General features: G+C 36.2%; 1 protein-coding gene and 1 long non-coding RNA gene across 3 annotated transcripts; both read right to left on the reverse strand.

The window, feature by feature from the left end:
- Positions 1 to 8,089: 8,089 nt before the first annotated feature.
- Positions 8,090 to 9,278, reverse strand: LOC133868583 (pentatricopeptide repeat-containing protein At4g38150-like). The gene has a single exon (XM_062305515.1). The coding sequence runs from the start codon at positions 9,194 to 9,196 to the stop codon at positions 8,198 to 8,200; it is 999 nt and encodes a 332-aa protein (XP_062161499.1). The 5' UTR covers positions 9,197 to 9,278; the 3' UTR covers positions 8,090 to 8,197.
- Positions 9,279 to 14,579: 5,301 nt separating this feature from the next.
- Positions 14,580 to 22,546, reverse strand: LOC133867810 (uncharacterized). 2 transcript variants are annotated; one of them, XR_009900194.1, is made up of 4 exons: positions 22,307 to 22,546; positions 17,033 to 17,145; positions 15,087 to 15,222; positions 14,580 to 14,993 (listed from the first exon to the last, which is right to left on the reverse strand). It is a non-coding gene; the product is annotated as an uncharacterized LOC133867810 (long non-coding RNA). The 2 variants fall into 2 exon arrangements; XR_009900193.1 differs by lacking the exon at positions 17,033 to 17,145.
- Positions 22,547 to 23,803: the final 1,257 nt, after the last annotated feature.

Genomic DNA, 23,803 nt, shown 5'->3' on the forward strand with positions numbered 1-23,803 from the left:
GTTGCAAAACTCTATTTTGAATTCAATGAGTTTTAACTGTATTTTAACCCCATAGGTTTAAACTAATTTTCATGCCATTCACTGATTTGGCTATGTTTTATGTTTTGGGAATATGTTATTATCTCTATGATATTTGTTAAAGATTTGACTGACTTTGATTTATGTTTTCCTAGGTCTAGTCTTAGAAAGAATTATCATATGGTTTTAATCGATTGGTTAAAACCATGGAACTCATGTTTATGAGATTAGTGTATTAAGTTTAGAAAAGAAATTGATAAATGTGCAATTTCTGGTATATATATTTATTGTAGATGATGAACAGGAAACTGCACCAAAGTACTTTTTTAAGTATTTCTAAAATACTTACTGAGAGTGATGCGAGTTGGTTTTCATAATATCATGTTATGAATTTATTTAATTGTTTGCGTATGTGAAATTTGCATATTTTACTGTTTTAACTAATTTGATTAATAACAACCTGGTGAGTCTAGACTCACAGTGGGTATATGAGGCTCCACTGGTGCTTTTAGATTCATAATGAATGAGAAAATACCCAAAAAGAATATAATAAACACGAACTTGGCGGATCTAGATGCATAGGGAAGCCAAGGCATCCAGGGGCCTAGGCCTCCTAAACAAAACTAAGGCCCTGTTTGGCTCACGAAATAGGCACCTGGAATGGAATGGCTATTCCTTAGGAATAACTATTCTTTGGTTTGGTAGGGGTCTATTCCATAGAATAGTTATTCCCATTAGAATAACTATTTCCTTACGAAGAGGAATATCTATTCCTCTAAAAAATAAGAGAAATAGCTATTCCTTGGAGTAAAGACTACATTTTCCGAAAAAAAAAAAGAAAAAAAAGAAAACTAATTTTTTATTTTCTTTCAAATCTTTTGTTAAAAAAAAGAAAAAAAGAAAAACTAAACCCCAAAGGGAGGGGGTGGTGTGACCACCCCTAGAGCAATTGGGGGTGGCACAGGCCACTCCCAGTTCTCGTCGGGGGGGGGGACCCCAATGGGTGGTCGGCCACAAACCGTTTTATTTCAAATTTTTTTTTTTTTTTGTTTCTTTTAGTTTGATTTTTTTTTTTTTTTAAAAAAAAAAACATAATGTAGGGTTTTTTTAGTAATTTTTTTTTTTGAATTCCAATTAAAATGTGTAAGTTATTACCAAACAAAAGAATAGGAATAATCATTCCATTCTACCACCTTCTATTCCTAGGAATAACTATTTATTTTCCTAATGGAATGGGCATTCTACGAACCAAACGAGGCCTAATAAACATTATATGTGAGGAAGCCCAGGCTTCAAACTAGCACGATAATTGAGCCAAGGCTGTAACGAGAGGAGTGAAAGCATAAAATAATTAAGACATTGCATATAAAACTGCCATATCATTGCTATATATATATATATATATATATATATATATATATATATATATATATATATATATATATATATATATATATATAGACATAAAGTTATACCATGCATTGTGTATTTTCTTTTAATAAATAAATTGATAAGCATCATATTATTGAAAACGGTTGACTCACTTGATCACAGTATCAGATTGTGGAAGAATCTGTAGTCTCATACTTATTAGTGAAGGTTCTAAAGATGAAAAAATGGATTATGATAGCTTGAGGGTTTTTATAGCTAATTGTATTTCTTTGTAAATACTTGTGTTTGTATTTATTCTGGTATGTATGTTTTAGTAGGTTTTCCCTATATATTTATATGTCATTAGTGACACTTGTTGTAATGTTTTTGGTGTAGATTTAAATGACTTTTAATAAATATTTAAAGGTATTTCAGTCAGCTCTGATGTGTTATATTCCTGAGTTATTAAGAAAAAAATATATTCCACTGCCAACCCCCATCTCTGATGAGGATGTCATCTTAGTCGATGATGTAACGTTACGTGGAAGTTGAAAAATTTTCACTTACACCTTTTTGTAAAAGGCGGGGCGTTACAACAATAGATAATCAATAAGACAGCAATTTAATAACACTAATAAAAACAAGTTAAGCTAGAAAATTTACCTCATTTTAAGAACAAGGGATTGAGAGAGCTCATTCTCTCTCCAAATCACACACATTCTCTCACTCTAGGAACAAATTGATAGAAGGGGCAAAAATAGGGTGAAGGGCGTGGGTAATGGTATTTATAGGTTTAGAATCATACAAGATAGGGCTAAGGTGTTATTTTTTAGTATTGCCAGTCATCAAACGTTTGGGTCTAGGGTTACTAGCAAATGTTCGATCATACTATCGAACATTTGACTATCAAACTTCGAACATTCTAGTTTCCACTCGATCGTTCGTCATTGAGCGTTCGATGTCTCACTCGAACGTGCGGCCTGGACATGGACTCTTAAAAGTCCAGAATCTCACACTTTACAAACTGATAACTAATCCTAGTATCCTTAAGTTATAATTAGAGCATGCTTAACCCTAATTAATGTTCAATGCATTACAATTAAAGGCTTGGATATACCATTTGGAGTAGATTATCACATGTTTCCTTAATTATCATGTACCTTATATCTATACTACATCCATAAGTCTATAACTGATGCTATTGCATATTAATGTTTGGGTAGCTAAATGATCTTTTTACTCAAATTGAGCTCACAAATATAGTAACTTGTAATCTTATGCATCTATACTCACAAAGTCATGGACTTACACTTTATTTTTTTTTCACTTGTAAACATTCGTGTTCTATAATTGTTAAATCCTTTGAGGATGGATATTAGGGACTCGGACAGGAGACCAGCGTTGGACCGTCTTGCTAGGTTGATCTTCGAAGAGTTGGACTCACTCTTAAGTTGATAGATGTGGCATGATTTTCATAACCCACGTACTTCATGATACTTTCTTGGGTTTTCTTTGAGAGTATTATCAATTTTATGGTAACCATTTGATGATTCGATAGACTTATTTATTTCAGATTGTAGTTACATATTTGAGAATTGGTTTTTAATAATTTGTTTTGGACTTGTCGGTCTAAGACTAACGTGGATGTTATCTCTATCTTTTGATGCTTTCTTAGTTGCTATGGTATTAATTCTATGATGAGTATTATTATGATTAAATTAGAAAAGGCTTCTATTGTAGGTTCTTTGATGAGGGTTCTAGATCCACTGGTCTTATTCTTTGGGGGAGTTCGATGGGTAGGCGTAGTTAGAAATAATTACCAGTTAATCATTTCTTGGGGCATTACACATTGTGATCAATTTTGTGTAGAAAGCATGAATGTGAATTGTGGTTGAAGCTCTCAAAATATCATAAACTTTATGTTTTTGGTAGTTTTGGACATTCTTGTGAGTATGTGCTTGATTATATTTTGAGTATGCTCATGACATGTTTGATAAACTGCCTCAAAGAAATTATTGTTGCATTTTGGCTTTGAATCACTTGGTTTTTTCCTCTAGGAGATTCCATTGTGCATTGTCGAGTTATGGAATGTGTGCTTGCATTAGAGATTCTCAATGCCTTGACCATATGTTTTTGGTATATTCAACTCCATGGTATTTTTGTGTTTGAATTCTTCCATGATTTCTGTTTTACATGAATTGAAACATATCATATCTATGCATTGTAATCAATATTGTGCATTAACAAGGCATGAATGCTTTATTATTGACTCATGATTTTCAGAATAGTCTAAACCATTGTCTTGGTTGCTTTGAAATTCATGTGATTGTTTGCTAGCATTGTGGATGGGTTCACGCATTGCACATCAATTGCATACATTCATTCTCAGGTTTGGGGAGTTTAAGTGGTTGTGAGGAGAGTCTCACTTAGATAGGTGTTTACCTAAGTTGGATAGGTTGGCGCACACAAGCACGATTTTGGTTGTGCATCGCCTATGCTTAGATGATAATTAATTTTTGCACTTGGCTTGTGTTGGTTGTTTGCTTCTGTGTTGCAAGACATGTCTACTTCGAAGCATAAATCACGAGAGAAGATGAAAGCGATACATGAGAAGATCCGTAGACACTCACTTGTGGTTGAGCATGGATTTAAGATTGAGGATCTCGAGGTTTCATCTTTTAGTCTCTTTGAAGTCAATGGGGACGTCATATGATGCTAAGGAAGATATAGGAATAAGTACGTAGTAAGGTTGAAAAGTCTTCGGATGAGGCTGATATGATTCATATGAAGTTAGATGATGACGGTCTTCCTGATCACTCAAGTAGCACACATGATTTAGATAAAAAGCTTCTTAAAAGGTGTCTTCAACAAGAAGCGACTTCAGAAAATCTTTTGGTGAGATTGTAGTTGAGCCTGGCTATGATCCATCAAAGAAGAGAGAGAGAGAGAGAGGGAGTGGCAATATGCTTCAGTTATCTAGTGGTGTAGCCATGAGAATAATGTTTAGCTGCTCCTGTCTGTAGTTGTCCGTCGCTTTGTCATTTGGTAACAAAAAGGGAGAGAATTTTGGGGTCCAACGTTTGTATGGTTGGATGGTTTCGTGATATGAATGTTTAATGATATATCAAGTCTTAATATTTTGAATATTTGTCTTGATGTTTTGGGTCTGTCATGACATATTTGTTTTTTTTTTTTTTTTTTTTGGGTATGGTGATATTGAAAATTGTTGGTTATGAGTTCTTAATTTAATATTTTTGAACTAGTTCAATATCTCTTGTATCCCCATGCAGTTGACGTACGTTATTAACGGTTATACAAGTTAACGGTTAATAACTACCCCACGGCTAGACTACTATAGTTTAGCCGCGCATCACAACTATTTATTTGTTGAGTTGCATTTTGCAACCTCCCTCCTTCACACAATTGCAGTACACCCACACTGCAATCCCACCCGTTCAATAAAGGCCCCAACACAGAAACCATATCAGAACAAAAACTCAACCAGCAAGAGCCCAAATCAAAACACTCCAGCTAGCCTACTTGTAAGTTGTACCCAGCGTCGGGTAGAGAAGCGGATGAACTTTTCACAGAAGGTGGACTTGTCGCTACCTGGTGCAGCCACCAGTATCACCACGATAGGTCGTTTTTCCTTTGTTTCTTCGCCTTTGCCTTTAGGAGCGTCATAGATGTCCATTTCCACATTCAGAATTTCGATCTGACCACTGGGGCTCCTACCCAGACAGTGAACCGATTGGTGTTTCAGTAGTTCAGTCGTTCGCCACCCCAACTGCTTGACGCCACAGCCGAATCAGTCAAGCTTTCTGTTGAAGATTTCTATCATCGCAAGGGAGAAGAAGATCGACTTTCAACAATTTTATTTATTTATTTTTTTTACAGTTTCCTTTTGGGCTAGATCCGGCCCATTTGTTGATTGTGGATGCCAACAGCCTCATTAAGCCCTGATTGTCTTGTCAACGCCAGGTTGCTTAAAAAACACAAAGGGATAATTGTACCATTGATCTCTGGGGTTGACATAAATTACAAATCACTCCTTGCGATTCAAAAAATTTATGAAGAGTCCTTGTGGTAAACTATAATTACAAATAAGTCCTTGAACATGTTTTCCATCTACCAAGTTAACAGATTCCGTTAGTCAGTTACGTCACACCCAATAAAAAGCCGACACGTGTCCATTATAATAAAAAAATATGAAATTTAATAAAAATATAAATAAATAAAACAAAAATAATTTTTTTTTTAATTTTAAAAAAATAAAATAAAAAATAACTGAAGGGGTGGTTGCCTTTGAGGGTGTCTGTGCGCCACTCCATAGGTGGTCGGGGGTGGTGTGCGGCCACCCCCAAAGGCATTTAGGGGTTGCCGTCAGAGGTGGCACGCGGCCACCCCCAAATGCTTTTACCGGCAGCTACCCCTTTAGTATTTTTTTTTTAAAAAAAACAAATTTTGTTTTATTTATTTATATCTTTATTAGATTTTTATTATTTTTTATTGTAATGGACATGTGTTGGCTTCTTATTGGGTGTGACGTGGATGACTAATAGAATCTGTTAGCTTGGTGGATGAAAAACATGTTCAGGGACTGATTTATAATTATAATTTACCACAATAACCTTCCATGAACTTTTTGAACCATAGAGAATGATTTGTAATTTAGGTCAACCCTAGACACCAATGGTACAATTATCCCAAAAATAAAAGGCAAGTTGCCTATAGCGATCTTTTGGGATTCGGACCTACGACAATTCCTAAGAATATGACGCGCACAAGATCTCAGGATGCACACCACACCGGTGTGCGTTCACCACTACCGCCAGACAGCGGCGACAAGGAGCGTTTGTCAACACAACGGCAACGACAAGCCCATATCTGTGATGGTGATACCCTTTGTATTCCTACTTCTTTAAGAGCCACAACCATCTAACTCCAATCGTTTGAAAAAAAATCTCATTAGTATGGAACTTGTGTGTTTTGGATCCTTGTTCTGGCTGAGCCACAACAGCCTTCTTCTTTGTGCTAGATCTGTGATTTTCCATTAGGTTTCTCATGACACGCGCTTCCCAGCCGTATTCACCGTCGCCCTCTGGTCCGGCCGTCTTAAGCCAGTGGCCTTGCCATTCGTTCTTGCCGGTGCATGGTCATCACGTGGGGGGGATCTCTCTCACTGGATGGGTGCATGTGGGTCATGCCGTGCTTTTCAAGCCTTGGTTGGTGGTGGTCAATAGATGGTGGTGGTTGTTTGCTGTTGGGGAGCCTCAGGGAACAGTGCGTGTCCTGCACGCGCCACCTGCAGAGGCTGTTGTTTCTCCTCTGATGTTGGCAGTGATGGTGTTTTTGTTGTTAATTTGTGTTTATTCCCTTGTTTCTTTGTAATTCACAGTGTGTCTTTGTAATGCACAAATGTTTATTGGGTTATTTCTTGGTTGTGATAGCTAGATCAGCCCTCTTTTCTTTTTAGAGCGTGCTTAATTGTAAAAAGGGGCTCAAAAGGGTGTTCATGTAATATTTGTGTATTGTTTAGGCAATTACTTCAAGTCAGACTTGATTCTGGCTTAGGATGTAGAGGTTGTCTTGTATCTCTTATTTGTCTCTGTAATGCCTTCTGGCTTTGTTTAACAATGGATGTAGCACATGCTACTCTTTAAAGAAAAAAGAAAAAAGAAAAAAGAAAAAGAAATTTCAACCCATTGTGCTGGAGCTTAAAGAAATAGATGGGTCCAAAACAAAGAACCCCATCCTCATGGCTGTCTTTTCTGAACTCCAAAGAAAAAAATCATATATGTTGTGAAAAACTAACATTAAGAATTCATCCAAAAAAACTAACATTAAGAGTGTATTTTGAGAAGAGTTCACGGCAAGAAAATGAGAAAGAAGAATAATGTGGGGGAAAGGAATAGAAAGAAAAGAAAGAGAGTCTGGAGTCGTACTTTGGTTTTGCATGTAAGTCAACGTGGCATGTTTATGGCCGTGAATGTTAAAATTGCTGATCCTTAGAGATTGCCGTGGATCTTGATCCGATCTTTTGACCCTTTATTAGCCTAATCATTTGACTTTTGTTAATCTTGGTTAATGATCAGAACCATTTAATCTTGGCCATGTTTTGGCATATTATTTGTTGTTAAATGCCCATCTCCAGTTACCATTGCTAGCCGCTACATATCCGGTCACCGCCGCCAGTCACCACCAACTCCGGTAATTCTCTACCATTGATGCTGGCCACCACCATCTCTAACTATTTTCCAACCACGACAGCCGGTCGCAACAAAAAGAGAAAAAGGTCACACCCTTATTTTCAAAGTCAAGCTTTCAGAGTTTTTTACCTTGAGTTTAAATGGATGCTAGAATATATGATCAGATTTGACTGATTGTAATTGATTTCAATATGTGATTTTAATTATCTCCTATCTTTTAGATAATCAGATTTGATTGTATAAAATATGATTTGATATTATCTTCGCTTACTATTTTGTATTTTCTCTATCTACCAAATATTCCTTATAACTAGGAACCATTTGTATTATAATTTATCATCAAACAATAAGAGCCAAATCAAATGTAACCTTTTGGGCTCTTTCTTAGTAGTCCACCAGTAAAATCTCGTCTAATTTCTCCTTATATTTCACTTTATATTTAATTTTTCATTGCATTGCGAGTTCTTTCATTACTAGCACATATCATAAGGGGGAAAAAAAAATTTGTCTTTGGATGCATTCAATCCAACTGATACCGATTACCATGGCCCAAAAAGAGAAAAAGACACGAGAATTTAAAATTCTAGTAGCCAGCAATCTTACTTGCCAAAGAGAATGTTGATAACGGCTCTAAAAACTTGTCCCCGCTTGTTGTTAAGGACCCCCCTCACAGACTTCTCATCGGGCACGAATCCCTTACTCTTCATCTGCTCCAGATACTCCCTGGCCTCGTCCAGCTTCTGCTCCTTGGCCAACGCCTCAAACACGGCCGTATAGGTCCCCGCATTGGGTCTCATCCGTTTGCCCATCATTTCCATCAGATACTGCTTGGCGTCCCCAATGTAGTTTGCATCCGCAGCAAGTCCCTTAATAAGAACCGTATATGTGTAGGCATTGGGAGCGACCCCTGAGGCAAGCATGCGCAAGTAGACCTTGAGAGCCTCCTTGGGCTGGCCGGCATTGGCATAAGCCTCAATGACGGCGGTGTGGGCCACCACGTCTGGCATGTGACCCTTGTCCTTGATCTGAGCGAAGAGTTCCAATGCCTCGTGGGTGAGTCCATCTTTGGACAAAGCGTCGAACATCTTGACGGCATTGTTGAGCAGGCCATCTTGGGTCCTCATGTTGTGGAAGATTTCTTGCAAGTCTTTCGGGTCCTTGGGCTCCTCTATGACGGGCTTCTTACTGAACGGGTCGTAAGGGGGTGGAAGCTTATTCTTGTCGATTTCTTTGGTCCTCATGGTCTTGCCGGTCTTGTTATATTTGTCGTCGTCGTCCCCATCTGAATCGGGGACAGAGAAATTAACCTTGGTGTTGATCTTGGTGGTGGCTTCGGAGGTAAATAATCTGTCATGTCCGTGAAATGTAGAAAATGTTATTGGAAGCGCTGCTCTAGTGTGGCCTCTGCTTGGAAAACAAGAGCAAGGAGGAGAGATGCTTGTGTTGCGAGCTGATGCTGGTACAAGTGATAGAGATGGATACGGTGTTGGGGCATGGAAAGTTAAGAGACGCTTACAAAAGGTTAGAGGGAGAGAGGAAGTAGTGTCAGACGCCAGCAAAAAGGCCCGTCTCCGAGATATCAACGCTGTGCCCGCCATTGATGATCTTTATTGTCGCGCTCTGTGTGCCTTTTTAAGCGCGTTTAAAGCCTTTTAGTGCTTTCAGATTCAGTCGCGAAGGTTTCAAGATGCTCTTTAACTGGTTTGGGTTTAGTATTTTTTTTTTTTTAAAACAAAGTGCTAACTCAAGGATAACGATTTTAAAATATGTAATTTGAAAATGTGATTTTTAAAAATTCAATTAAGTTTTTGATAAAATTTAAGTTTGATATTTAAAAATTAAAAATTAGCCTTTAAAATTTTGCGTTTTAAAAAAAAAAAATTTCATTGTCTGCAATTTGAAAAAACAGTTTTCTACACCTTCAAATTGCAATTTTTAAAAAATATAATTTTCAAATGATTCATTTTTTACTATCTGGTTTAAAATCGCATTTTTTACTTACGAAATTTTAATCTCAAACGCATCCTTAACCTTTGGCCATATGCCAAATTAACATTGTGCTTCCGTTTTCATTTTTTGTTGTTTGAAAAAAAATAGGAAAAAGTCTCCGGAGCCCCTCTAACTATAAGAAAATTTACAATATTTTTCAGAAAAAATATATAAAAGCTCTATAAAATAACAACTAATTTTAAAATAGCCCCATGAATTTTCAAGTATGCTAAAGTGACCCCTCAAACTACTAAGGTGTGTTTAAAATGCCACTTTTTTTTCTCGATAATATCTTTATTCTCTTAAAAACTAAAATTCAAATTAATTAAAAAAAAACTAATTTTTTAAAGAAAAAAATCTAAAAAAGTTAAAGAAATTAAAACCTTTAAAAATTATTATTATTATTATTATTATTATTATTATTATTTTTAAAAAAATGGAAGCAAAAACCAAGGGGTGGCTCCGCAGGAACTAATTTTACATTTTTTTTCCCTCTTTTTTTATTTTATTTTTATTTTTTTAAAAAAAAGAGTGACACATGGACACTAACGAAATCTTTCAAGCATTTTGACTGCAAGTACTAAATTTTTATTTTGGCTTACCTCATGACCTCCGAATTATTTATACAATAAAGCGTTAATTATAATTTAGGCAAATTGCAGGGATTGATTTTACATTTATCCGAAAAAAAAATAGTTTTTTTTTTAATCCACACCCTTGGTTTTTTTTTTTAAATAGTTTTTTTAATTAATTTTTTATTTTAATTTTTAAGAAAATAAGAGTATTATCAGAAAAATGGCCTTTTTGGCACACTTTGATAGTTTGATGGGTCACTTTAACACACATGAAAATTCACGAGGCTATTTTAAAATCGAATGTTAAATGAGGAGCCTTTTTTATATTTTTCCTATATTTTCCTAAATTTTCATTTACAGCAATGTCCTAACAAACTACATTACAATTATAATGTACCCCTCTGTACAAGAAAAAGCCAAAAAATAAAAAAACAAAAAAATAGAATCATTTTCCTGAATTTTCTTTATTATTATTATTTCTCTAAAAAAAAAAAATTCCAAAGATACTTTTATCATTTTTTGTATGAAATGAGTACATTGCAACCCAATGGTAGTTTTGGGACAGGTTATTGCAACAAAATGACTCATTATCGTTGTTATTGTTTTGAGTGGCTTATTGTTGTTAGTATTATTAATAAGAAAAAAAAAATGTAAAATCAATTCCTATGTGGTTGGCCTAAATTATAAATCGCTCATTATTGTATTAAAGTGATTTCAGATGTCCATGGATATGCCAAAAAAATAATTTAGTCACTTTAGTCAAATACCGCTTAAACATTTGACATATTTAGTTAGATGTCATGTCAGTGCCAATAAAAGGACGACACGTGTTGTCTTTTGTGTGTGTGTGTATATATATATATATATATATATATATATATATATATATTATTAAAAATGACATGTGTTGTCTTTTTATTGGGGCTGACGTGGAACCTAACAGAATCTATCAAATGTTTTAACAGAATTTGACTCCAGGTACTAAATTGTTTTTTTGACATACCAAAAGGACTTCTATTTTCACTTTGATACGACATGGAATAATTTGTAATTTAGACCAACTACCAAGATTGATTTTGCACAGTAAATTTTATTTTTACTACCTTTGATCAAATAAAGGGACTGATTTTTCTTACCAATATATATAACACTACCTTATTGCATAGGAAATTTTATTTTTTTCAAACTATGAATATTGTTGTTGCTTTTTAACCCAATTATCAGATTTGTTATTTATCTGTCTAACTGGAAAATATGCATGTATATTTCTAGTGCATTTCACAATGCCTCGTATAAAGAAAAAAAAGAAAACAAATTTTTTATCAAATAGCTTCCTTAAGATTTAAATTTTATCGGTTTACTCCCTAAGATTAGAACCCTTATCAAATAGATTCTTCCATGCACCTTTTCTTAAATTTCCAATGGTATTTGTGATGTAGTTGTAATACGCCAAAATATATCATGATTTATCTGCATTAAAATATCAGTGATTGTTATCGAAAATATGCCTCATCACCTTTTCAAAATAAACTAAATTTTTTAATGGTATAATAATGAAGACAATACACGTTATGTTTGTGAAAAATCATGTCTAATATTTGAAGGTTATGTTCGGTCAATTAAGGCTCGTGCATAATTAGTTTTGTAATAATTTGATTATCAAGTTGTGGACTTACGCAATTATTCTCTTTTATTGTAAAACACCTCGGTGTATTACAGAGTAGCAGGTTGCTAGACGGTAAAGTGAGAAATTCGTTGGAATGAAAATGCCAAGCGAATGACTCGTATTGTCAGGTTCAGTTAGTTGGTAGTTAATTATTATTTTATCGAAATGTTTATTCGAAGGCACTGAATATATGACTGATGATATATGATTTTGTCTTAAAAGTTTATTATTAGAAATCTCAAATCAATTTGTTCTGTTTTCCGCTTTAGTGTACTTTGATTATTAGTATAACATGGTGAAATAGGTTAATTACCAGTTAATTGATTGATGACATTGCGAATAACACTTCAAATTAAATAAAAATAATTATTTAATTTTGGGGTATTACAGTAATTGAGGGCCATTTTTCTTTACAAATCCAAGAAAGACCGGCCCATATTAAAAGTCGAGTTAAAGGAAGGCCCAATCAAAGGAGCGCGCCAAACTCACCCTGGTGAATTAACGAAAGGGACCTACCATAGCTATCTTTCAACGAATGCTGTCAACAATACGCATTGCTGTTGCACGGCCTTGGGGCCCCTGAACAACTGTGGCATTTGTTGAGCCATGTTAAAAAGGAGTAATGATAGGCAGGGCCATCTTACCAGCCCCTGCCCGGCCCTTTCCTACGTGGAAAGGGCCATTTTAGTTTTACTGGTTTTTTTTTTTTTTTTTCAAAAAAAAAAAAAAAAAATTTCAAATTTTGAAAACAGGTTGTCGATATCTATTCCCATTTTCTTCATTTCAGTTCAGAGCTTCCCCCCATTTTTTCCCTCCCTCTCTCCATCTGCCCATTTTCTTCCCACCGTCGACCGCGAAGAACGACCCGCCACCGCCGTTCTCCAAGCACGACCCGGAACCGTCGTTCTCAACGCACGACCCAACTCCGTCGTTCTTCCAGTTCCGGCGGCGACCATTCGTTCTCCACCGTCGTTCTCCACCTCCGGCCAAAACTTAGGGTTCCGGCGACCCATTTCTGGCCCAGAACGACCTGCCACCGTCATTCTCAACGCACGACCCGGCACCGTCGTTCTCAACGCACGACCCAACTCCGTCGTTCTTCCAGATCCGGCTGCGACCCACCCACCGGCCGTCTTCCAGTGGTGGCCCTCTTCCATCTCCGGCCGTATTCCAGTTCCGGCTTCCCCCCAAATCCGAGAACTGCTGGCCCCGCCATATTCGGTGGTTCGCGGGTGCTGCTGAGACCACGATTGGGCTTCAATTAAAGGTTAATTGTAGACTATCCATCAGTTTATTTTGATTGCTATGGTTATCGGGGACTATCCTCTAATTATGGCGATTATTTTACCATTTGTTGACAATAAGATGATACAACACACATTGCAACTGTTGGTACTGCCATGTGTAGGATTTACTTGGATTTTATTTTATTTTTTTGGGCAAAGGAACTGGATGATATTGTAGCTTACTATGTAATTCATTTTAGTTAGCAATCTATGTTTTGGTTTTTGTTTGCAGAGAGATGGTTTTTGTTTACAAACTCTCCTATTACAGGTCTGATTTTGCTTTCAAGGCTTTCAAGGCTTGTGGAGAGGAACTTCTTGTGGTGGGCGGGCAACAAGGTCCACAAGGCGAAGGAATTGTGCTTAACTCTTGGTCTCCTGAGTCCGGGATCAAGGATGGAACCTTGGATTGGAAGGTTTTTGGTGTGAAGGAGCATGTTGGTGTGAAGGGTGCTTCTGTGTGCATTTATCTTATTGACTAGAATTAATTGTCACAGAGATAGCTTTTGTCTAGCTGGAAAACCTGCTTGAATTTGAATGCATTACTTTCATGTTTCTGCATTTTATTTGCTTTTGAGGAACTAAGTAGAGTCACTTTGGTAGCGCTTTGTTGTCTGTCTTAACTGTCAAAGTTCACTTTGGTAGATTTTGAAATATCTATCAGACAAACGGAATCCGTTTGTGTTGAACAAACTGATAGTGGATTGTGGATTGTCATATTGCTGCAGCACAAACTGAATGCACAAAATCATAAGTCACAAAAGCCATGTTGCACAGCTGAAAATGTATGCCAGTAGTTGAATTCTGAAGATGCACATCACTGATAAATCTCTCATTTTTCACAACACAACACTAGCATAACCCCAAAAAGACCAAGGGAACAGGGACAACCCCAAAGAACAAGGGATAGAAGGGAACCTCTATTTTTTTTTTCCTTGATAGGCAAACACAACTCACGCACCCAATACCTCACACTAAACTCCTTGTTTGCTTGGGGAGATAATGCCACTTAATCTAAGGACTGTAAGCAACATAAACAGCAATATAAAAAACGAGTTGGAAAAAAAAAATATTGAATTGAGCCTCCAAGCATTTTATGAGCGCCCTTGCCTGTGTTGCCTTTAACAAGAAAACCAAAATTAGATGCACCCCATTATAAATATTTTGAAGCATATAACATATATAAATAAACGGAATCTTTTTCATTGATGTTTATGTGGAAGCACATGGGTGAAAGTCAAGAACGCACAGGAATTTGGTTGTGTCTTAACTGTCAAAGTAGATGCTGGCATTAAAAAGCTAGAAGTGAAAAATGATGCACAGATGGTCTCGATATAATTTTTATAGAACCTAAACATACGATACACTCAATAGTGTAGAACCAAATTCATTTGAAGTAGGTAGAGCACCAGTCTATTGTGAAAATGAGATCAAAGATGATCAAAGACCAAAAGACCAAAGACATCAATTAAGTTTAACATACATTTAGGAAATTCGTACAAACAGAAAAAAGTCTCTTACAACTGAATTGTTTTCATAATTTCATTTTAACATCAAGTTAGTATGTCTAGGTTCACTATAACTACAAAAATAAAAGGCTAACAGCAAAATGACAACTAACAACAAAACATGAAACATCTTCTCGTTACGTTGCGCTAATTTTTCCTTACATTTTTTTTTCAATCAATTCCTCAACTTTCTCCTCCATTTCTTTCAAATGTTGCGCTAATTGTTTCTTGCATTTTTTTTCAATTAATTCCTCAACTTTGTCATTGTCAGCCTGTCTTCTCTCCTCCATCTCTTTCAGATATTACGCTAATCCCTTCTCGTATGCAGACATCTTCTTATCAGCCCATTCAAAAAAATCACAATCACCGGCTTTCTGTATGAAAAAAACAAGGGTCAACAAAAATGTCATGAACTACTAACGACGAAATATAAAACAAAGCTAATTTCAAAATATAACAAAAATTACCTTGTAGTTATTACATCCATACCACTTTTTAGCGGGATTGGATGTGGTACAAGAGTACCTTAGACGTGCAGGAATTCCACACTTACATAACGGATGACCGCTTGACAAATCACTTGTTGTAGACATTTACTTGTGCCTAAATTCAGAAGCACATGACATGAGAATCTTCTATATATTGAATTGGGGGGCTAAATATATGTTACTCAAACAAGAAATATACAATCATAACCTTTAGATAAGTGACAAGCTCAGATTCCACCAAAATCCATCTAACATAATAAAAACAAAAAAATCTTCAAATTCTACCAATCTTCTATGCATGCGGTTATTAACGAATAACTAGGGGATCAGAAAATTAAATAAAGAAATAACGAAGCACAAGCACATAAAAACTGATCATACGAAAATCATTTTTTTTTTTTTTTAAGATAAGATCATTCCATAATGCTGGACATGTCAAGGTACGCAATATACAAAACTCTAACCCTCCATCACTGATAGCAAAACGCAGAAGATTTCCAGAATGCAACTCTGACTGAAAATTGAAGAAATTTAAGATACATAGAGTAAGGAATTGGCTTGTTAAACAAAAATAATGATGAAAATCATATGGAGACTTGGCATACATGACCATGAATAACTTGACTCACCACAAACTCTCAGATACACCAGCATTGAACTCTCAGATACAATCTAGGTTTCACAATCCACATAACACAAAAAACCACAAATCACAGCAAGGAACTAAAAAAAGCAAATCTGAACTTCCAGCATGCTAGATGGAAAGACCATCAAACAATCAAAAAACCACAAACAATTTCCAACAAATCGGGTACTCCACATGCTTCAAGAAGTTATTAATGAAGAAAAATTTGATCCGAGTTTAAGGATGTCATTCACAGTGGTAGTTAAACAATCAATCTCCTTTACAACAGCAGCCGTGCCTATAGGTTGTTGTGGATGAAGGTTGTTCCACAATGATGTCTACAGAAATTTATATATCATACATTTAATCTGTTGTATGACACAAAGAAGAAGTATATCTTACATCCAAGGGCAAAGAGAAGTCAAATTTATAAACATCTTTCTTATCCTTTGAGACAGACAAGCATTCAGGGCAATTCTTTAGATGGCTTGCTCATCCCAAAGGATTAGGACCACCTTTTACATCTAACTCCCAAATATCAGCAGTATTAGCAGTGAAATGGTCTACAAAGTTTGGATAAGAGAGGCTTGAAAGAAAACTTTAGCAAGTCCATTAAGCCTACTTGATATCTAACAAGATCATCACAAGGTAAGAGTGAGAACACCATTAACCATTCCGTGAATAGATTATCCAATCAAGAGCTATTTCCCAACTGAGGATTTATTTGGGCATGGGTGGTACAGTTAAACCTGCACAAGACCAGTACACAGGTTGGGCGCCCTTATTTAAAAATATTATTATCTTGCATTATATTATACAATTAGTTGTGTGCTCGACAAAGATGCATATACTAAACAATAGTTTGGTTATACTCATCCTAGATTCCTAAGAAACAAACAAATAAAGTAACTATATTGATCCAAAGTATCAATAAAATTAATCAAAAGCTAGTGTGTACGGTCTTATGATGAGACAGGAAATAATGGCATGCCTTCAATAACGGCAAAAATTGCTGGACAGGGCTGTGAAAATAAGGATAACAGGTTTGATGTCTTGTTTGAAGGCAGAACTTACGAGATAAAGAAGGGATTATGATCACTTAAGCCAACTAATTGAAGAAAATAATAAATCGATACAAAATTTCCTTTTTCCTTTCTGTTATACTACAATAAACACTGTCACAATAAAATAGTATTAATACTACCATGCTTTAAGTTGGTTAGTTTTGGGTTCAGCGTACAAGGGATTCATATCCCAAAAGGAAAAAGAGGAATTTAAACTCACCACTGTGAGAGATTACCTTGAAAGGAAATGAGCTGAACCGAGCTCGATGAGATCCCCAATCAACGCAAAAATCTGCTCCCCCGGTTCAAGGATCTAGAAGCTCAAGCTTTTGGGTATTGGCTTCTGAAGCTTCATGTTCCATAGGGGTTTTTCGGTTTACAATCAATGTTTCACAATCCACATAACACAAACATGTAAGAAGGCATTTTATAACCGGAAACCCAATAGCAAAAAACCACAAATCACAGCAAGGAACTAAAGAAAGCAACTCTGAAAACAACTGAAAAAATGCAAAAATGGGGGAGATCGGTATCAGAGCCGGAAATGGGTCGCCGGAACCCTAAGTTTTGGCCGGAGGTGGAGAACGAATGGTCGAATGGTCGCCGCCGGAACTGGAAGAACGACGGAGTTGGGTCGTGCGTTGAGAACGACGGTGCCGGGTCGTGCGTTGAGAACGGCAATGGCAGGTCAATCTGGGCCGGACCCTAAGTTTTGGCCGGAGGTGGAGAACGACGGTGGAGAACGAATGGTCGCCGCCGGAACTGGAAGAACGACGTAGTTGGGTCGTGCGTTGAGAACGACGGTGGCGGGTCGTGCGGTGGCGGGTCGTGCGTGGAGAACGGCGACGCCGGGTCGTGCGTTGAGAACGGCGGTGGCTGGTCGTGCATGGAGAACGGCGGTGGCAGGTCATTTTTCGCGGTCGACGGTGGGAAGAAAATGGGCAGATGGAGAGAGGGAGGGAAAAAATGGGGGGAAGCTCTGAACTGAAATGAAGAAAATGGGAATAGATATCGACAACCTGTTTTCAAAATTTGAATTTTTTTTTTAATTTTTTTTTTTTAAAAAAAAACAGTAAAACTAAAATGGCCCTTTCCACGTAGGAAAGGGCCGGGCAGGGGCCGGTAAGATGGCCCCTGCCTATCATTACTCGTTAAAAAGAGCTTAGAGGATTGATGTTGCGTGGTGGAAGGATCGTTGAACGGCCATGATCCCACCAAATGACAAAAGTGTTTTCATGAACATGGAGAACACTGAACACCTCTATTCATATCCCTTTTTTGGACGGACGAGTGGTGTGAAAATTTGAGCCCAAACGTGTATCAGGTACGAAGCTTGACTAACTCCCCAAAAGACTACTAAAACCCTGCTAACAGTAGAAAGAGCATAACAAATGCCTATTTTTCTCCTTGCTCTCACCACCAAAGTGAGAACTATAGTCTATAGCATTCCCCTATTTTGATACAATGACTTCCCACCAAACGATCTGTCAAAGACTATGAGATCGGTAATAAAGACAAAAGAGTCAAAGAGTCTTGTAACGCCTCCAAGAAATAATTAACTAGTAATTAATCTACGACATGCCTCCTTGTCAAATTCCACAAGGAATAAGACCATGGGATCAAGAGGGGATCAAGAGCCTTCATTAGAGAGCCTACAACAAATGACTTTTTTAATAGATCAAAATATCTAGTATCACATCCACAGTAATGATAATACCATAGCAAGCTAGAAAACACTACAACATAAATATAATCATCAAATATGTTAGTCTACGACCATTCATCAAGTCAAATACTAAATATTACAAACTATGTTTGAAATCATCAATCATAAACTCAATATCACCAAAACTAACATCCCATCAAAGGATTACAGAAAAATTGATAATGCTCCTAAAGAAATCCAAGTAATATTTCATGCAGAGGATTCTTGAAATCAAGCCACTAGTCACCACTTAAGAGTGACTCTTATTCACTAAAAAAATGAGCTTACAGACGCGGTCTAAAGGTTCAATAGCTATAAAACACAAATGTCCAACAGGTGAAAAAGATAAAGCATAAGTACATGACATAGTGAGTAAGGAGACACCAGGATTTCATGTTATCATGTTTGTGAACTCAGTTTGTATAAAAGGTTTGATAAAACACATGCAATAATATGCAACATCCGTATAGGTGAAATGATGAGTTCACCGCCTCAGTACATAATACCGAGACCTTAGTGATATTAAACTAACTGAGTTTTCCAAATGAATTAACTTTTCCTTTTTAGTCTCGCGTACACTATAACATCTACCAATTTACAAAATTTTGTTTGAAAACCCCCATAGCTGATATAGCAAATACCGACTATCAGAAAAAATTTAAAACATACTATGTAGTTGGACTCATACGTAGAAGTTCCATTGGCTTGGAAGCAACCACATATAAAACCACATACAATAATACTTTTATGTTGGTAGCTCAAATGCACATAGGTCTAACGTTATTAACTGTGATAACACTGTGCCTCATGGCATTACAACTTCATGTCAAAGCACATAGTTGTCCATGCGGTTACTAGAGTAAGACTTTGATATCCAAGCACTTCTTATTGATGTGCCACGACAATCCATCTTCCTACTCCCAAGCCACACTGATATCGCAACCAATAGCGTTAAAACCAAGCACACTAAGCTTAAAACATGCCATCTCGCTCTTTAGTACAAGCTTACTATCATTTTCCGAACATGGTTAACACGGAATCCTAGGGCATTACAACTTCATGTCGAGCACATAGTTGTCCATACGGTTACTAGAGTAAAACTCGGGTATCCAAGCACTTCTTACTAATGTGCCACGACAATTCATCTACCTACTCTTAGGATGCTGTATTACTCATACCGAACCATGACAATATTCTTGTTGGTCCAAGCTCAATGTTCTAAAATTATGCAACTAGACGATAACAGTATACATAAGCTTTTTTGCCATTAAAACTCTTAGGCATACTAATACGTCTAACATAAAAACTACAGTATTCTATATCATGAAAACATCACATAATTTAAATCATGCTATGTATGCTATGCATGCTAATGTGCTGCTGATAAACTGCTGAACAGAACTGTTACTGGGCTACTGCTGGGTTACTGTTGTGTTACTGCTGAGTTACTGTATGCTTTATGATCTATGCTACATGCTCTATGCTCTTTGCTTGACTAGTAAATATTGGCTTACTGTGTCATGCTAATAAATCATACTTTGCTAAACATTTTACTATTTCATCCCAAAACATGTAACTCACTATACTATACTATACTCTGAAACTATCTTTGATATTTTTGAACATACTCTGAAGTACTCAAATCAAACAAAACAGATATATTCAACATACAGTTGTTTCAGATTTATAAAACAACATATATATTTTGCAATTCTATAATATATAAAAATAACAGTTTCTCAGTGAGTAAAATATCACCTGGCTGCATTGGACTCACGACTTGAACTCTACGTTGGAGAACCCATTGAAGGCTCCAATTATGATCCAACCCTACAAATACTAATAACGTTAGACTCTGCTATGGAACTCATTCTAGGACACTTAAACTATCTGCGCGCTCCCCCGTTGCGTTATCCGCTTCTAAGACTAGCTAGGTATCCTAAACTATTATTAGACTGTCATTGTTTCTCGATTTATTTTTATCATGTTTATTAACCCTAAATATATTTTGTTTACCTACTATTATTATTACCAACTTATTTTCGTTGTGTTAAAGTTATTTTAAACTATTTACGATTCTACGAAATTCTCCTTTTAACCGCCCCATTTTATACTTTTGCTCTTACTAGTTCCTAACTATTCAAGTAGTTTAGGTTATAGAACTTAATTAATTTAATAAGTTATGGACCTAATTGGATTAAACTATAAATCTCATGACATTTCCATTTTCAATTATTATCTCCCACACTTTACTCTTAATCTTATTTCTCATTTAATACCAAGGCGAGGACTTGAACACTAATTGACCATTCATTTTCTTTAAACTCCAATGAAACATAATAAGGAATCTAACTTTAAACGATTCAACTCTATCCAACACATAACAAAATCCTTATTTACATATCAAGACCAACTTCTCTCTCAAGTGGGAATGACCCCATATCTTCTACCCAAAATCTCCTAGCGATTATCATCATTAAACCACCATTTACTTTCAAAATCCATTATGCTTCATAATTCAATTTTCACTAAAGCCCAATGCATACTCATCAATTTCACTATGAAAACCAACTCTCAACAATTTACATAAAGACTAGAATTTTACTACATAATCTAACACAATTCCCCTAGATAAATTGCCACCCTATTTCAACACCACAATGCTCCATAGAAGTAATATCATATTGAACTCAACCCTTAAATCAGCCACCTAATCCACATATGACAAGTTCGGCTATTTCAACTCTTACGGCTAACGCTCACACTCAACCAATCCAAATAAATTCAATTGTTTAACATCAATGTCAACAATTACCCAAATCAGGATTTTAACTAGCATAAGCTCCCATAAACATTAAACTTATTCTCTAACATCACAATAAAGTCTCAAACCAACGGGTATCGATGAATTCAACACATAGAGTTAATCTCTTAAATAAACAACTTAAAATCAATTACAACCTTCTTCCGTAAACCACAATCTACGTTCCATATTCATAGCTATTCACCAAAGCACAAGCAAGATCCTTCATTTACATAACAAAGATCAACTTCTCTTAATTGGAAACACTTTCCACCTAAATCCCATAACAATTATCAATGACAATTGAAAACTATATTCTCCAACCAACTATTAACAATTCATCCTAAAATATTGAAACCAACTTCTACCCTAAATCTACACTCATGAAACATAGCACAAATCCAATTGAACCCAATCTCCGTCATAGGCAAAATAACCACCAACTCAAACTCATAAACATGATTCAATAACAATTACCGTTACCACAATAATTAATATCCTCCTACCAAATTCGGTTATTTAATGCAATAACTTACCAATTTATTCAAATACACATCCTCAATTGGAACCCAAAACAACAAACATCAAAATCCTAAAAATCATGCTCCTAGAACACTCATTTCGGAAAGTACATCATGGAAACCCCAAAATTTCTAAACAAGACCCTAATTTCGGACCCCATCAAGATTATAACAAAAATACAAGGTTTCTTAGTTCTAAAATCAATGGGTATAGTGAAATCACAAAGAAGGCTTCAAACCTTACACTTATAGCTTCCATGGAATAAATCCCTTAATAAACCATTCAAAAATCAACTATAATCTTCACAAACCAAAACCCATTCTAAAACAACAATACCCATCAAATGGTTTAATCAAAACAAACCCAACTCCATTTTATCCTAAATTTGGACCTAAGTGAAATCTTTAATGACCCACTTGATTTTCGTGCTCCATATACAACGGGTATAACAAAATAACAAAGAAAAACTAGAGATTTTACCTTATAAAGACCCATGGCCGAAAATCCATTTCTCCTCTTCTTCTTCTCTTCTTTGGACATCTCTCTCTGCATCTCTCTCAATTTCGATCTCTCCCACTCAACGTGTGTGTGTGTGTGTGTGTGTGTGTGTGATGAAGGGTGGAGGAAGAGAGAAATGGGGAGGGCTATTACTTGTTGTGCGTGAGAGGGAGAGAGGAAGAAATGAAAGGAAAAGGAAAAGGAAATGGAATAGGGTCACGTATGTGGGGGGAAGAGAAATGTGTAGTGTGCTGGAAATGTGAGAGGATAAGGCGAGAATGTGTGTTTACAAAAGTGCCCTTCTAGCATAAGTGAGAAAGAAAGAAGGATGGGCCTTAAATATTTAACCTTCACTTGGGCCTATTAAGTTCACTTTTATTCCCACTACTTGGGCTACCATTTATAAGTCACACAAGCCCATGATAAAATGATAAAATCTATTTGCTTAACCTTAGTTCACTAACCCATTAAATAATTTCTTTACCTTTGTCTCTTCACCTTTCTTAATTAAATCCTTAAGTGTGATTTCACCACACTAAACCTATTATTATTATTTATTATTCTAACTCCGTTATATTTTATTTCTATAATATAAACATTATCAATTAGAATATAATTATTAGTCTAGTCTATTTAATAAATAAAATTTATTAATTATTAAACTCCCTACTTATTTTCTTGGTCTTTACACATACCATACCCGAGGAGTCTGCTTAAGACCATACAGAGCTTTCTTTAGCTTGTAGACATGATGGGGATAATGAGGATCTTGAAACCCTTTTGGCTGTTCTACATATACTTCTTCCTGAAAAATATCGTTCAGAAAGACACTCTTTACATCCATCTGATAAAGCTTGAATCCAAGATGGCAAGCAATGGAGAGAAGAATTCTTATGGATTCTAACCTGGTAACCTGTGCAAAGGTTTCATCAAAGTCTATCCATTTAATCTGAGTATACCCCTGAGCAACAAGGCGTGCCTTATTTCTGACCACTGTACCATGCTCATCTGATTTTTTCTTGAAAATTCACTTGGTGCCAATGATATTATGATCAGGAGGTTTGGGAACTAGAGTCCATACATCGTTTCTGGTAAACTGATTAACTCATCATGCATGGTAGAGACCCAGCTTTCATCTTGTAGCACTTCGTCAACTTTCTTGGGCTCTGTTTGTGGAAGGTAGCAGTTGTAGGAAACTTGATTAGCTACTTCACTTGAGGGCTGGATCACTCTGTTTCTTAATCGACGCCTTTCTTCAAGAGTCCCAATGAGCTGTTGAGGGGGATGATTGAGCTTTACCCAAGACCGCTTATGAGGATCTGTGGAAACATCCTCATCTTCAGAAGCACTGGCAGTAGTGTCAGAAGTTGCAATAACAGGAAGAGATTTAGCAGCTGGATACATACCTGGGGTTTCTTGAGGTGAAGTAGAAGGCTTGATTATGTCAGCTGAAGGAATAGGCAGCTTTGTAGCAATGGG

This window comes from Alnus glutinosa, chromosome 5 (assembly GCF_958979055.1).
Source record: "Alnus glutinosa chromosome 5, dhAlnGlut1.1, whole genome shotgun sequence".
Classification (NCBI taxonomy): Eukaryota; Viridiplantae; Streptophyta; class Magnoliopsida; order Fagales; family Betulaceae; genus Alnus; species Alnus glutinosa.